Consider the following 17,636-nt stretch of genomic DNA (forward strand, 5'->3'; position numbering starts at 1 on the left):
TCAATCATCACACTGTATGAGAGGGTGGGTCAAATGATCCAGTAATGCTTCTTAATGAGGACAACAGCCATGCAAAATTGACTTCTCGTCTGATCTGGTGACTTCCTAATGGGTTGAGACAGCAAAGTCTATCTTGCACATGGGAGTTTACTGTGAGCATTTATTTAGAAATCTGAACTGGAGGCAAAATGGTTGTTCTGGGCTGACATAAAGTCGCATGCAGCGTGACATTTCCCTGACATAACACAGAGAGGGGGAAACTGGCTCACCTCACTGGGAAGCTAATCCAAAGTGACAGCCAGGCAGTGCCACTATTGGATCCACTCGACCCTCTTACTACCCCCACCCCTCTTCCATCCTCCATCCCCCGTGACATGTGACCTGAATAGGTAACACCCACTGCCCTGACTGATACAATTTCAAATTAATCCTAATGCTAATATCCAGCCAGAGACACCATTCAAGGTTTTCTTCTACTCAAGTTGTGGGAGTTGAACCCATCACTGACCTTCGCTGAGACTTGTCCAAAGGAAACGACCTTCTACTATAACTCGCTGGCTCTCCAGGGGTGAATTAGGGTGACAGTAATTTAAAGCTGCACTGGCGTCTCCTCAGCGCTTGAATTGTTTTTTTTTTATCAGGTTGAGAAGAGTCGTAAAAACGAAGAGGCGTGTGCTCTTTTAAAGTCCTGAATAACTGCACTGTCCCTTAAGAGACCCTGAAGCTGCTCCCAGAACTGGTCTTCCTGCCTCTTTCCCCGTCGCCTCTTATCCGTCACAACTATGGTCGCATTGCAATCTGTTGCAATCTCTCCTCCAGCTTCCCAAATCTCCCTCTGCTTTGCTTCCAGCTCACTCTGCCGTCATGGTCCCCCTTCTCCCTGTCTGTTAGTCTCAGTGAGTCCTCTGTGTCTGTGGGCTATCACAGTGATTCACTGTTGTGGGACAAACCATATCCCCACGGGTCTTCCCCTCCCTCATCCACAACCCGTTGTTCCTGTCTTTGCCTCCCTCCCATCTTCCCTCGGCTGTGGCTGTCTGCCCTCCAGAACAGCTGGTCACTGTTACACTGTTCAGCCTAGGCTATGCTTAATCAGTCACAGGATGGCAGGGTGGTAGGAATGGGGGAGGAGGGGGAGGGGGTGTAAAGAGAAATGACAACAGAGAGGCAAGAAAAGCAAGAGGGTGAAAACAATACAACAATGCATACAAAGTGACAAGCCTATAGAGTAAAGAGCAAGGAGTCAAATATGTCTATTGTTCTTTAAATAGCTCTCACTTCACTCAGTAGAACTGACACACACACACACACACACACACACACACACACACACACACACACACACACACACACACACACACACACACACACACACACACACACACACACACACACACACACACACACACACACACACACACACACACACACACACACACACACACACACACACACACACACACACACACACACACACACACACACACACACACACACACACACACACACACACACACACACACTGTAGTACTTACCACCAGCTTTGGACTCCGCTTGGCTGGCACCACTCCTGCAAAACATCGGCAGAGAGACAGAGAGAGCATGAATGACCTGTTGGGCTCTTCCCTTGTCCCCTGCGATTAAAAAAAACAAAAAACTCTCCAAAACAAACGGATGGACCCTGGTTCCTGCAGAGCACAACTGGCCCGACTTGCTCTCCTCCTCTTCCTCCTCTGTGTTGCCTTTCTCTCTGAGCAACACACTGCGCTAGGCTGCTCGCTAATCTAAGTGATCTCCTCCCCCTGTGCTGTATCCCGCTCCACTCTGCGCTCTCACCCGTGCTATTAGAAGAGGAGCAACTGATCTATCTGCATTAGACAGGCTGACTTATGCTGCAGCAGCCCTCAGATGCTGGTCCAAGCTACAGGTCTCCACAAGCATCAACAGATCCACGCCCCCACAGCCTCCATCCAGTCTACTTCCCAGGTGTCTCTCCAGCACGAGCTCTCCAGCAGAATCTCAACTATTACCCACTGACAAGAAGCTCAATAGCTTGAGCATCCTATCAAAGGAAAGCATGAGCTTCTGCCTTATTATGCACATCGTAACTACAGAGCTGTTTCCTCTCTCCTCCGCTCCTCTTCTTTGCTCAAGGCTTACATCGAGAAGCTGAACTTCTCTCTGCCTTTTTTTTTTCTCCCTCCCCCTCCTCTTCTTCTTTCGTGCACCATGACTCTCTCTCCCATCTGTCTCTATCTCTCCATCTTCTTTATACCAGTTAACATACTGTAGAGTCACCAAGAAGATCAATCTCATTTGTGCTAATGAAATATTAATACTTGGAGCCAGTTGTCAGGGGAGAGGATTTACAGCATACAAGTGTAGGGAATCATATACACTCCCAATTAAACAGGGGTTCTTCTCACATCCATCACAGCCAAACAATTCATTCAACATGTAGGCTTCTAATCTGAACACAAGCCTATATCGTCTCCACCTGATTGCAACACACTGAGAGTATGCGCCACTTTCCAAGAAAAACAATTTCCCTTCCCCGATGCTCTATTTCCTGACACTTACTACACCAAAGTATGTTGGGACAGAAATAGACAAATGAATGCATGAACGACATTTGGACAAAGAGTTGCGGTTGCCAAGGCAATCAAGTAGTTCCGCATGCAGTGGCAGACGTCTACTTTGTTAAATATGAGGTGTGAGCAGCAGGGGCACACATATTAAAACATATTCATTCCTGCAACATCTGACACCAAACAGGCTCAGAGAAAACCCTACTGGAAGTATTGATGGAGCAACATTAACACATGCAACAACATGCAAGCATCCATCTTAGGCTCTTTCTGCTGCATTGGCAAAAAAATCATTAAATGTTAAAACTCTCTGTTGCTGCAAAGCCCCTCTCTCTACACAATTCATAATTTATCCTCCCTATTTTCCTTCCCTCCCTTCTTCTCTCTCTATCCCTTAGATTAGGGGGTGCCAGTCACAGGAGGAAGTGGAACATCTCAGCTGCTGACGTTCTGATGAATGTTTACATGTGATCCAGATAGGACACACACAAAAGGTAATGATCTCTTGATTTCACCACGCCTTTCACTTTGAAACAACCTCTGAAAGTCTTCACATTGGAACTGAGGTCAACATGATTAGCATCAAATATATAAATTGAACTTAACTTGACCATATGGTTGATAAATTACGGCATGAAAGTTAAGGGGAATACAGATTTTTCAAGTGATGTAGCTTGACCCCAACTCTGCATCCACTGGAGCAATGTCAGCTGGAACATGTGATTTACATGCCGCTAGACGTGAACGCATCCTTATGCATGATGCAGTTTTGAAATCTGCTTAAGTTTCTCTGGCATTGTGAGGCGGATGCATATGTGTAAGGGCTGAATGTAACATTTATGAGCAGCTGATGCTCGGTGGAAGAAATATGGGAATTGCATGATCCTGCACACATGCAACGGTGTAGAAGCATCCATGAATGCACGCATGCTATATATAGTAAAAGCACAGGCAGGTATAGAAGAAAGTGAACATTTATTTATTCACGGAGGACAGGCATCAGTGAGCATGAAGGCACGCACATAGCATTTACATTGTGAGGCGTAATCCTTATATTTTTTACTCTGCTGAAGCTTCTGAAGGAGAGAAACAAAACGCTCTCCATTTATGACGTGATTACTGAGGATGCAACACCGGTTAAAAAGGACTGATTGTATTATTACTGAGGAAAGTCTACCAGACTGACAAAGACTGTGTCCATTATCATTCCAATGAGAGAGGAAGTAAACAAATTTAGAAGTGAAAGCGAGTGCCGTCAGTTGTTTTGTGAACCAATCTGGCACTTAGCGTCAGTGTGGAGGAGGCTGCTTCCTTTACTTCTTTTACAGTAGACAGTGAAGTACAGATATTGTTACTAGCTGAGTAACAATATCTGATGTAGAGCCTCAAACAAACAATGTTAATATTATCAATTGGCAATTTTGAGCACATGCCGAGTAGTGTGTTTGCTCAAAAGGTTTATCATTTGTGTGACAAGCTTGACTTTTATTATTTACTATGGAATACTATTATGACATTTTTAATAGCACGGAATTACTTTTTTTCTGGTATACTATACTTTGATACTACATGTTTTTTGTTTTTTTTAAATGTCCCATTTCATGCTTTTCCGGTTATTACCCGTCCCCTTGTGTGTTATGAAGGTTTTTCTGCATGTAAACGGTCTGCAGAGTCACAAACCCTCAAAGTACACCGTGTAGCGAGTAAAACTCTAACACAGAAAAGGCCTGTCTATGCTGCCCCAGAACGCCTCGTTGGAGATTTTTCTTTTTCCATTTTTTGGGGCAGGTTGATGTCACCAAGTCCAAATGGACCAATTGGTCCGCGGAGCTCAGACCCCACGCAGCAACCAGGAAACGATACCAGTAATCCACCTCACACTGTCCGCTCCTCAAGCCCCAAAGGGCGGAGCAGCGAGCACCCCAAAACGTCCCGCCAACACGGCACCCAGACCCCACGCAGCATTCTCATCTGTCATCATTACTGGTGTCATTTTCTGGTTGCTAACAAACGCCATTGTAAAACATAAACACTGATGTTCAGCTGTAACGGTGGTTGACTCATCAGAACAGAGTGGGCGGGCTGACCAATCAGAGCACAATGGGCTCATAGGGAGGGGGGGGGAGCTGTGTAGGACAGAGAGTGAATACACATACTATACAGATATGCTTTATGAGAAAACCAATGTGAGTTTGGAACATTGAACAATGTAAATCTATTCTAGTCGACATCAACAATGGAATTATGATCAGTAGAAATTGCCAAGACATGGGACCTTTAAGCGGTATGGGCTATATACAATAACATCACATACTATGACATATTTTGACTGTCGGGTATCATTCACTCGAAACATTCACATGATTTCATTATTTGCAGAGAACATTATATAGTGGAGACGATTGGTAACTTGCTGTGTGTGTGTGTGTGTGTGTGTGTGTGTGTGTGTGTGTGTGTGTGTGTGTGTGTGTGTGTGTGTGAAAGGCAGTGTGTTTGGTCCTTCCTCCAGGTTCTCTAAACACTGTATACAGGACTGTCTCAGAAAATTAGAATATTGTGATAAAGTTCTTTATTTTCTGTAATGCAATTAAAAAAACAAAAATGTCATACATTCTGGATTCATTACAAATCAACTGAAATATTGCAAGCCTTTTATTATTTTAATATTGCTGATTATGGCATACAGCTTAAGAAAACTCAAATATCCTATCTCTAAATATTAGAATATCATGAAAAAGTATACTAGTAGGGTGTTCAACGAATCACTTGAATCGTCTAATTAACTCGAAACACCTGCAAGGGTTTCCTGAGCCTTGAAAAACACTCAGCTTGGTTCAGTAAACTAAATCACAAGTATGGGGAAGACTGCTGATCTGACTGCTGTCCAGAGGACCGTCATTGACACCCTCCATCAGGAGGGTAAGACACAAAAAGGAATTTCTCAAAGAGCAAGCTGTTCACAGAGTGCAGTTTCAAAGCACATCCACAAAAAGTCTGTTGGAAGGGGGAAATGTGGCAGGAAACGCTGCACAACCAAGAGAGATGACCGCAGCCTTAACAGCATTGTGAAGAAGAGTCGCTTCCAGAATTTGGGGGAGCTTCAAAGACAGTGGACTGAAGCTGGAGTCCAGGTATCAAAAGTCACTGTTCACAGACGTGTCCGGGAAATGGGCTACAATAGCCGTATTCCCATGGTCAAGCCACTTCTGAACTCAAGACAACGGAAGAGGCGTCTGACTTGGGCTAAGGAAAAGAAGCACTGGACAGTTGCACAGTGGTCCAAAGTCCTCTTTTCAGACGAAAGCAAGTTTTGTATTTCATTTGGAAGTCAAGGCGCCAGAGTCTGGAGAAAGGCTGGAGAGGAGCAAAATCCAAGTTGCTTGAAATCCAGTGTGAAGTTCCCACAGTCAGCGATGGTTTGGGGAGCCATGTCAGCTGCTGGTGTTGGTCCACTGTGTTTCATCAAGCCCAGAGTAAATGCAGCTGTGTACCAAGAGATTTTAGAGCACTACATGCTTCCGTCTGCTGAAAAGCTCTATGGAGATGAGGAATTCATTTTCCAGCATGATCTGGCACCTGCCCACAGTGCCAAAACCACCAGTAACTGGTGTACTGACCATGGCATTACTGTCCTCGATTGGCCTGCAAATTCCCCTGACCTGAACCCCATAGAGAATATGTGGGGTATTGTGAAGAAGAAGCTGAAAGACACCAGACCCAACAATGCTAATGAGCTAAAGGCCGCTATTGAAGCATCCTGGGCATCCATAACACCTCAGCAATGCCACAGGCTGATTGCCTCCATGCCACGCCGCATTGATGCAGTAATCCGTGCAAAAGGATTCCCAACCAAGTACTGAGGGCATTAATGGACATTTTCAAATGTTTGATTGTGTTTTGCTGTTATAAATCTTTTTTTTTTACTTGGTCTGAGGAACTATTCTAATTTTTTGAGATAGGATTTTTGAGTTTTCTTAAGCTGTATGCCATAATCAGCAATATTAAAATAATAAAAGGCTTGCAATATTTCAGTTGATTTGTAATGAATCCAGAATGTATGACTTTTTTTTTTTTTTTTTTTTTTTTTTTTTTTTTTTAAATTGCATTACAGAAAATAAAGAACTTTATCACAATATTCTAATTTTCTGAGACAGTCCTGTATATTGTTGTTTAAGGGTGTACAGCAGTGATCATCAACTGGCGGCCCGCGGGTCAAATCTGGCACGCCAGACATTCTCATCCGGCACGCGCTGTGGTGCTGGCAGAGTGGTTAGTGCGTTTGCCCCCCACTCATTTATTTTTTACAACGTCTCGTGAGTAATGTGCAGCACCAGAGTCTAACGGAGAGGCTGCAGGACAGTAGCTTGCGTACTGCGTTGCCTTCCCTGCCCTGAAGAAGGAGTGATCCTTCGTTAGCGTGAAGAGTCTGCTTTAAGCGCTCTGCAGTAGCCCCGCTGCGAGGCTCCGGCGAGCTGACAGTACATGAGCGCGCTCCACCAGCACCGCCCCCGGTCAACAACTTCACAATTCAGGGCTATATATAAAAATCGCTAGCCCCCGAAAGTGTCTCTAGGAATAATTTTAGCCCTTGGACAAATGTAGTTGGTGATCCCATGTGTACAGCATGAGTAATGTAGTCTTTTGTTGAGCCTGTAAACGTTTAGCCTTGCTTTACAACTTATAAACACATCTCTTTTCTTCCTCCACTCTAAATGATATTGTGTCGCTCTTCCTCATTGTCTGTAATCATTATATTACATTCCTCTCCCTTCTTTTCCCCAACATTTTATATCCCCCCTCCCCCCTCTAAGTTTCCCTCTTCTTTCTCTCTGTCTCTCAGGGGACAGGAGCGCTGTGCACGATTGTCATGGCAACAGCGGTGGGAAGACAAGATGGAGGACTCAAAGCTGGCCTGGCCTCCTTTACATGAGAAGGTACAGTGTGTGAAAACACTGTTATCTTTGAAATCGTATTGGATTATGAACATTTCTCACACTAGAAAAGTTTATGGTCATAATAGATTATTTTAACAGGTTGAGATACTACTGCTGACAGTGTGTAATTAGACCATGAAGAATGTGTTCAGGGTTATTTTCTTCTTCTTTTTAACAACAGTCCATTCACAGCCCTTTTCTTTTAGCTACTTCCTTCATTACCACAACAGCCTATTCCACCTCTTGTCTTTTTCCATTGCAATAATAACATGTGGCCAGTCTCCTCTCTTAAAGCCAACGACCACACAGTTGAAACTAGAGAGACCACTTGTTGGCCAAAATGTGGCTCCGTTCCTTTCTGATGCCATCGCAGGGGAGCATGAAGGCAACGGCAAGATGCTGTGACAAAACATCTTTTTTACTTGTGAGGCTTTTGAACTCGCTGCGCATCTATCTGAGATTTGCCACAAGCAAACTACCCTGGCACTGTTGAGTTCAGAGCGATGCTGCCTCCTGGGATAAACTGCTGAACTGGTGTAGCGTTGCAAGAGATGTTTTTGTGTCTTGGTCGTGCACATCCGATGATACAGTACATTTTGCCAAAGCTATAAGGATTCATAAAATGTTGCATAAATGAAACTTCTGTGACACATCCCGAGCCACTGCGAATGATCATACACAACATTTAAATACAAACTTTGTTCTTGAAACATAAAATAACATTTTCATTGTGTGATGTGTTTGTTTGACCTTGCGCTTTGTGCCCTCTATAAAAGTCTGAGTCAGCCAGCACGTATTGATGAGTCACAGATAAACAGTTTAAGGCTTCTTCTCTTCCAGCTGAGGTCCACCTTGTGCCTCCTCCTCTCCTCCGCCTATATATATATTTTTATAGCAATCCCCTCATACACGCTTCCCTTGCTGAACTTTCAATGCTGTTCAGCAAATCTCACACTCTCTCCCCTAATCCTCCTCCTCCACTTTCTCAAAACATGATCCCTGGCCTTCCTATATCTCATCCTCGGCTTTCTTTTCTTATCTGCCTTACCCTGCTCCTCTTAGCTCCCATAATTGTTATTTGTGAATGATTATGTGCTAGCTGGTAGCGATCACTTGAAAGGTTAGCGCATTATTCTCAGACGAGTCACAAATCAGCCCCCAAAAAAACGTTATTACACTTTTGGGAAGGCTGCAACTAATGATTGTTTCTGTTGATTGATATGTGATCTATGTTTTTAATTCATCGCATTAGTTGTTTTGTCGAGAAAATGCCCAGAATTTCACAAAACCCAAGGTGGTGCCTACAAGTTGCTTGTTTTGATGTAAAACCCAAAAATATTAAATATGCAATTATATTAGAAAAGGGAAAAGATGGAAACCCTCACATGTGAGAAGCTGTGAGGGACTTTCACATCTGATCGACCAAAGGTGTTTTTACACTACGATTGTAAAGTTTATCGCATGTCATTGCATTTCACAATATGCGTGTGGTGTGTATTTATAAATTACGTTTGCAATTCGTTTTTAGATTGGTCAAGGAATGTTATATTTTGTGATTAATTTGTAGACTTAGAATGAAAAAAAGGTTTACTTCTTTGCAGAAGTCCGACAATCTTGTTTGAATACAGTGCTACGGTATATTGGCTTTTTTTGTAAAATGAACAAATAATTGTGTCAATAGTAGCATATTGAAAAAACGGTTTCAGTGAGTTTAGTATTGTTTGCACCATTCCTTCAACTTCATGCAATACCTCTAACTATTGAACGGAAGCTTAATTAATCTCAATCCCACCCCCCTGGCTGCCTGTGTGGGTGTGCAGTTTCTGCACCTCATCACCTAGCGTCTCACCTGAGCAAATAATAATGAAAGGCTGGTGTCAAAGCCTAACAGAGATGATCTACGCTGCTGTCAGTCGCCCTGCTTGCCACAGTGACTGCTTGTAGCCTTCTACCCAATTATCCTCTTCTTCATTTCCTCTCAGTCTTGCTCTTGCTCTCCTTGAACCTCTTTCTCTTAGCTCTGGTAGCAGGAATACTGCCCTGCAACCGTATCACTTCCTCTCTCTCACATTCTCACAGGCCCATAATAATGCTGACATTTAACACAATACAGCAGCACTATTCCAGCATCAGTGCACAGGGTCAACTCATTAGAGGGCATAATTGATGTGAGGTGCATATCCTGAACCTCCACTAATAGAGATATGGGTCACCTGGCATGGACGGTAATTTAACAACAATAAGGACTAGACACAAATGAGGGACCTCCAATGTCACTCAGTGTCTGCCTGGATACTTTACACTTCGGCAAACAATTTGTTTTGACAATTTAATGGGAAAACATTCATCTATGGATCATTCCAGGCTAAAAGTGTATTATGTAGGGAAATGTATGATGCAGTGTTGCTGTGAACAGGCTGAAAAATCCAGAAACAATATGCATTTAACATAAAAAATCCACATAAATAATGTGCAAATACTAAGAATGAACTTTATAAGTCAAGTCAATACTTAATAATTTTCCGTTTTCATGAACACATGCTATAAACTCGTCGCTTAATAATTTCAGCTACTGTGGGTGAAGAGCAGAAAATAAACTGACACCCATTCAAAACATCATAAGGTCAACATATGACGGTAGCTAACATGAATAGCGACAAAGTCTCTGAGGCCCATTTCACCTGCATCCGTATTCATAACATAAACGAGTCCCTCCCCCCCCCCCCTCTCATTCATCCATCTTGCCTCTCTACCCAGCCTCCCACTCCTTCCCACACTCATCTGCTCATCGACAGCAATGCTAACTCAGCCCATCGTCTCTTTGCCTCTCATGGTTTCATCTCATCCAGTCCGATTATTTTCAACCTGCCACCCACTCTCTTCCTAACTTTTTCTCTCTGCCTTCGCATTATGTCACTCTCTGCATGCCAACTATTCAAGCTGTTGTCGGTTCAGCAGATTACTGTATGTTATTTTCTGTGTTCACATCATTTCATCAACTTCATTATACCTGCATCTATTTATCCAAATATTTGACATCAAGATGTAATACATACCTCTTTGCACCAGCATGGTGACCTCACTGCCTCGGGGACATTTGCTCAGCAGGTCCACCACCTGATTGTGGCTCATATTCTGGACGTTCCTCTTGTTGACCTCCATCAAAATATCCCCCTCCTTTAGACCACGGCAGCGCGGGTAGTCCACTATCTGCTTGACTCTCTGCCCTCCTCCCGTCAGGCTGTCTGCGATTGTGAAGCCGAATCCCTTGTCGCCCTTCTCCATGTGGATGGTGATGAGCTCCGGCTGGGTGGCTATCGATGAGGCCATGTTGACCACATCGCTGGAGTGGCCGTGCGAGCCGTTAGACGCCACCTCGGCGGAGGGGCTGTGCGACCGCAAGTCCCTCATGCCGTTAACGGGTCCGCCGTGGTTGGAAGGCGAGTCAAACGCCTCTTGTCCGTTGACGATGATAGGCTCCTTGTCCACGATGGCCACTGAAGTCACCAGGCTGGTGTTGGGGTCGTCGGGGTCAAAGGGCAGAGGGTAGCCCCGACACAGGGCCAGGTCCACCATGGAGCCGATGGGGATGGATTGGAAGATCTTTACCACCTGAGCGTGGGTGTAGCCCAGCACAATGATGTCATTCACACTGACTATCACATCGCCTGCAGAGAGGAGAATTATACTGTTAGTGATGCATTTACACAAATAACAACTATTTACTGTTCTATATATATATTCACAGTTTTTTCGTTTTTTAAACAATGTGTTATTTAGTTTAATAACCCAGTTTTTGGAAAGTCCATTATTCAGTGTAACACCAAAGTGTCTGTAATAGGGGACCTGACAGGGTCGTGAAGGGCCTGTTAAAATGTATACCTTCACAAACATTAAAATACTATCCAGCCCTTTAGTATTGCACTATAATATTGTTGGTTCTATAACTCACGATGGACAGTCAAATTGATGCAGCAGAAACACAGCGACAGTATATACTTAAATAAGTACAAGAGGTCAGTTGCACCAAATTCAAATATTTTATGTCACTATTATCAAGTACAAATATAAAGTGCCGCTGGAAAATCTCCTCTTCTGACTCCCACATCTTTTTTCCATTTTCGTTTTGCACTAAAGGTTATTTCTTTAAGGAAGGTCTGTACCGATGTAGTCTTATCGAAAATGTGGATACAGGGCTCAATAATCCACTAGGGACCCCCCAAGTACTCGACCTCGATGGAAAAAGTTCACCAGGTCAAGGAAAGATTATGAGGACTTAAATAATACGACTGCTCTTTTACGATAGCAGATATGTTTTACTTTTATTTTACTGAAACTATACGAGAATGGTTCAGTGGCAAACTCATACTGTACTATCAAGTAATGATTGCTGTCCAAAATAAAATCCAACCTCAGAAGGATTTGATTATCATGATTTTTCAAGTTATCCAAAGTGTACAATTAAACAGCAACAGTAGATATCATTGAAGGCCAAATGGTGCATCACTTAAAATACAGCTGCTGGGATTGGGCTCATAAGAAGTGTGTTGAATGAAAACAGTGCCCCCTGTGGATAGTGCTTATGTACTGCACCTGTCTCCATTTTGCCATCCACGGCTGCAGGCCCGTCCAGCACCAGACTTTTGATCTGTAGAAACTCATCTGGCTCGTCACCTCCGACCACCGTGAAGCCGAAGCCGCGACGGCTCTTCTTCAGCTTTGTGTTGATGAAGGTTCCTTTCAGCTCTGCTGGGTTTCTTGTGAAGAAAGGCTTCCCTCCTTTAGAGCAGCAGAAGAAAAAAAACTCATACTTTTGTGTCATTTCCGGATTCTATATTCAAAATACCTGAACAACGATTAATAGTAGTTGTGTCTCTCAATTCAGGATCATACATTGTTGTCTGAATTTTGATATGTGGACAAATTAGCAAGATGAGACAATCAGCGATTCCTCAAATGAGACTCAAATGGTTACAGGCTATGAAATTGTGCATTGCTTTTTATGGTTATTAGAAATGTTGCTTGGCGATGCATAGACATTTTGACATGGGCTGCTTGCACTCCTTTGTCACTTTCACATTAAGTCATTCAAAAATAAATTGAGGGGGACGTCCTTTTCCAAATGTCATGTCAAAAGACTGTCAACAAATCGGCAAAAGTAGATTTTCTAGCCCGGAAATGTCAAAGCATGGGGAATTACAATGTGAATGTAGTAACCAAAAACAAACCTTCATCTTAACTACATGATGTATCTTAGGACAACTGCCAATACATATAACATCATGAAGTAAAAGTGAAGTATGGACAGGATTGTAAATCAGCAGCTATAAATGCTTCGAAACATTGCCTAGGTTAATAGTCTTGCAACTCTATGTATACATATCATATCATTTAAATGAATGAATATGATGTACAGTGTCTATTAAACAAAGACCTACGCTTGGCTCCTGGCATCGGAGGTAGATTTGGCCGGCCCTGGGGGTCCCTGTAGGTCTCCAGGTGGTTCGGAGCGTAGTTTGCTAATGGAACAGCAGCTGAGGAATGCTCCTCTATCCACTCTGCACAGACACAATCACAATCACACACACATTACCGACACACACTCAACACAAAAGTGTATTTACATGCCAAGCACAAACAAACACTCAACAGCAACACACACGTATAGACACACAGAGCTTTAAGCACATATTGTACATACTTGCCATCTGATTCATTTTACGCCTCAGTTGTGAGAAGTTCCCTCATTTACATCAGCTTCTACTAGTGTTGTTTGTTAAATGTGAAAAACTTGTTTAATGTGAAATGTTGCAGTAACTATATACATTTGATTCTTAGGCTAAAGTAGTAGTTTTCACACTCTGTCACCTCCTTAGAAAGAAATTGAGTGTCAGTGTATGTCCAGATGTATCCAACTTGTGGCAAACATCTGTATATAAATGGATAGAGGAAAGTGTCAGTATTCCATGAATAGAAGTACAAAACACTGTGATGGGACAATCTGAGCCTAGTAGAGTAAAAGAAAAATGCAACATGAAAAAAGTTGAATTTATGTTGTTCTATTCATTTGGAGCTGCAGTTCCCATTAGCGCATGGCATTGCAGGATGTGAACAGAAAGTTTGATGTTTCTATGGGTGTGGATGTGGCTTGTTCCCATTTTTTTTTTTTTTACGTTTTTTTTAACCATTTGAAGGATGCCAAATTAGCCATTAGCAGTTCCTGTTTGCAAAGTACATAAGGACGTACAGACAATTACCATTATGATTCTGAAAAACATATTTTTTGCTCATTTTATGAATTTAACACTGAATCTGAGAATGTGTGTATGTATTTGGATCTGAAATATGACTATTAAAAAGAGTACTACTTTTGAAACAAATCGCAGTAAAACAGCGATAGGTGTTTTAAAGTACCTTAGTTGCTGAGCTGAGCTTCAGGCTCAATTCCTGACTGTGTGGATGAATAGGCCAAATCACAGGGCCAAACTACAATAAATAACTTCCTGTTGTTTTGAGAGCATCAGCATGCACCTGTCCCGCCTCACAAGTCATTCGCCCCACATCTCTCCCCTGGGCAGATGGCGTCAATGTTTAAAAACCTCTTGGCTAAAGAAAAAAATGTTTGAATAGCGTTTTCATGGTAAAACAAACTAAATGATCAAATACAGAATGAGATAGAGCTTTTATGAATTTAAATAACGTAAATTAAAACCTAAACAACAAAGACGACACCAGGGCTTCGGCCAGCTCTCTTTTGGTAAATTCTTTATAAGAATCAAAATTAGCATTTAGCCAAAAACCTATGTTTTCTTTCTATCATGACCTGATGGGAATTGAAGTAAAGTCACAGAAGAGAGAAGGATAGCAGTCTGGCCAAAACCCTGGAGAGCACTGGACAAACTAGAAGGACATGACACTCACAGACATGAAGAAAGAAAGAAATGGTGCCGTGCCAGGGCAGGAAACGAACCTCGAATATACCGCTCACCTTCTGGAGGCTGCGGCTGCTGCTGCTCCAGGATCTTCTGACGCCGCGCCTCCACCACTGGGTTCTCATACTGGGTCTTCCTGTTTATATGACTGAGACAGCGTGGGAGAGAGTAAACAAAGGACATTATGATTTTCAAAAAAGACAGTTAAAGTATATAAAAGCACATGAAAAGCTCTCTTATAAATGATGGTGGTGCGAAGATGGTCTTTTATTTGGAGAATTTTGACAAGCTGATTAACTTACTCTACATAGTACACCCCGTACACTGGGTCTTCTATCCTTTCCCATCCTGGAGGCAGCTCTGAAATACAGATGAAACACAACATCAAGCACAGAAAGATAATTTCTCCTTGGTCATCAGCAGAGCAGAGTATGATCGTGGATTGACTCGAAATCATTCAGTGTATCAAACATGGTTATTAAACTACAGGTACAGCCTCCATAATGTACTGGATCCCTTTCCTTCATCTTATCTCAAATCTCTGGGTCAACATGATTTCTTTAGAACATTGTTTTGGTATGTTAGCTCGGAAACATGGTTTATCAGGCTTTTCTGCCCTTATGGCACTTTGTTATCCTGTTTTACATTCTAACATTAATGCCAAAATGCGATCACTTTGATTTTGAAACTTCTCTATTTCACTGAATGTCTTGGATTCCACCGTGAAATAAACATTCCAAGAACTTAATACATTTTACCATAAAAATTCCACTTTTTCCACACAAACACTTTTATTACAATTAAAACATTTAACAAAAACAAGGGGCCAACAAACAAGTGAAGTCTGAAAACTGTAAAACTCAAGTGTTAACATCTGTATTTGGCGGTTTGTAATTCTTCTAGTAAATATAACCGTATCATTCTGCTCCGCGCCACTACTCTCACTCTTTGAACACACCCTTGCACGCTGCTCACACAAACCTAACCGCATTACATGGGAACAGGCGGACAGATGAATCCTATTAGACTGACACAACCCCATTAAGATGTTGGCATCTCAGTCCTCCTCCTTCTCACTGTATTCATTTTCACACAAAGACATTACCGCCTTGTGTTACCGTTGGCTTCTCAGAAGTCCAGTAAATACTTTAATGAGACTGGATTTCATGATCAATAATCACAGACTGTCTGCATCAGAGCAGCCAGCAAATGCAGCCAGAAATAAATAAGGCTCAAAGCCAGACGTTCAAGGCTTTGTTTGAGGCTAGGCTTTTGATCCATTACAGGGTTGTTTGTGTTACCTGCAACTGGGAGGTGAGCACATAGTTCAGATATGAGCATCTGCAATCTGATGTAAACAACTACTGCGATTAATTGCGAGGAGCAGATGATTGTATTTATAATATCAAAGGCAAATTGAGTGATCCCAGAGATAAAAACAAACTTTTGATCAAATGCTAAATCAACATGAGGCTAATTCACATGAGTTACAGAAAGTAAATAAAAGTAATACAACTGAGGGACAAATACTATTTTGGCTCCAGTCAGAAAATGTCAAGAGGAAAACATTTGGAGAGCAGAGAAAGAAATGTTATAAAGCCAAATGCCATATTGGAAATGCTATTAGCAAAAGACACAGAATTACGTCACATGGGGTCATAAGCCCTCTCTAAACAATAAACATCTCTGCTCTGCAGGAATATGTGGAAAATGCTTTGTGCTTTAAAGGGAATTTTGTTTTCCGTAAACACATTTGTTTACAGTCTCAGCAATACATCATTTGTGTATCCGTAAGGTCTAAGAAACAACATATCCAATCCATCTTTTAATGAAACCCGCATTATTTACATTACTTGCAGTCTTTTCTATTTTTTGGGTCTGCAGCTGGTACAAATATCCTCCACTCCTCTGCTTGTAGCATGCAAAGCAAGTACTAAATGGTAACATCATCACATTGCTGTACGGCTCCTCTTCACAGTCGGAAGGTCCTTATATTTCTTGCATATGTTTTCCTGCCTCAAAGTTCAATAAAGAATAATAAAGAAGCCTCCATTTCATTTCAGCATTAACTAAATAAATGGTATAGCAACTTTTAGTGCAGCATGACAGAGAAGGTCAAAATTCAGAGATCAACATAACGGTGTGATTTACACTGATAAACCTTATTAGTCTCAACAACACTTTTATTTAAACACAAAAGTATTACCTATATCAGCTTCCAGTTCCTCCGTATGTATTCCTTCTTCTCCAGAATTAAAGCAAGATGAAACAAAGAATAGAAAATAATGAATAGAAAAGGGGATGCAAAGCGGAGGGGAGGTGGGTTGGGGATGGAAGAATCGAAGAGCAAATAAAGAAGGAAGTGACAGTCCAGAGAAAGGCAAAAAGAAACCCCTTAGTTTCAAAACGTACGGTAACAAAACAAAACAGCCTTTAAACAATCCTGTGCAATGTGTGCCACTTGAAATCTCGCCACTTGATGGTGCAATTTTTCAGTATTCTGAACTGTGCTCAACACAACTGTAATTTGTCATTTATCAAACATTTTGTTGTTTATAAGATCATTATTAGTTATCTTTTTATTTGTTAAAAGTTGTGAAAAAACACAAAATCAATCTGTAGGTTTCACAGCAAATGAGTTAAAATGTCACCACTCTCTAACAAGGAGCAGCACATTGTTTGAGACCTCACACACCACCTACTGATTCCTGAAGCAACACGCTGAAGTGCTAAACAACTTGTATTGTGCAAAGGATGTTGTGTCGAAGCTTACCTTCATCATCGCACTCTTCTGGCCGTGAGGCTTTGTCTCTACACCGAGGATCCATCCATGATGTGGTCTTTGTGTTGTGGCTGAGAGGAAACAAACAAGACGACAGAATAATTCAACACAGGCTGTCACACCGACATATAAAAGCACAGCAGGGGCGCATGAATGCATCAATAAGAATTAGAAAGTAAACCGCGTCAGCAAGTTTACAGAGGACAGAAGGCGCCTGCTGCAAGAAGAAATGAGAATAATAGAGCAATACAAGCAGGATATTACCAATAAATGACCTGACTTTTCCCTCTATTGTTAAACAAGAACATACTGTAAATCAGTGATAGCAGAAATAAACATACAAGCTCTGAAAATACACATCCATGTCCTGGTGGTGTGGCTTTGCCGTGCTGCGGAGAGG

At 42.1% G+C, this 17,636-nt stretch overlaps 1 protein-coding gene across 17 annotated transcripts in view; it reads right to left on the reverse strand.

Moving 5' to 3' along the window:
- Positions 1-17,636, reverse strand: part of LOC307036539 (membrane-associated guanylate kinase, WW and PDZ domain-containing protein 1-like) — an 84,265-nt gene that overhangs the window by 16,739 nt on the left and 49,890 nt on the right. For 9 of the 17 annotated variants that reach the window (XM_079676961.1, XM_079676949.1, XM_079676963.1 and 6 more), the window contains 9 exons: positions 17,578-17,625; positions 17,228-17,307; positions 16,661-16,699; positions 14,757-14,814; positions 14,493-14,602; positions 12,961-13,080; positions 12,116-12,301; positions 10,579-11,190; positions 1,536-1,570 (listed from right to left, as the gene is read on the reverse strand). In XM_079676961.1, coding sequence (XP_079533087.1) covers positions 1,536-1,570; positions 10,579-11,190; positions 12,116-12,301; positions 12,961-13,080; positions 14,493-14,602; positions 14,757-14,814; positions 16,661-16,699; positions 17,228-17,307; positions 17,578-17,625 — 1,288 coding nt within the window. The remainder of the gene's footprint in view (positions 1-1,535; positions 1,571-10,578; positions 11,191-12,115; positions 12,302-12,960; positions 13,081-14,492; positions 14,603-14,756; positions 14,815-16,660; positions 16,700-17,227; positions 17,308-17,577; positions 17,626-17,636) is intronic. The other 8 variants (XM_079676958.1, XM_079676960.1, XM_079676959.1 and 5 more) reach the window with 8 other exon arrangements.

Source organism: Notothenia rossii (genome assembly GCF_949606895.1).
Source record: "Notothenia rossii genome assembly, chromosome: 4".
Taxonomy (NCBI): Eukaryota; Metazoa; Chordata; class Actinopteri; order Perciformes; family Nototheniidae; genus Notothenia; species Notothenia rossii.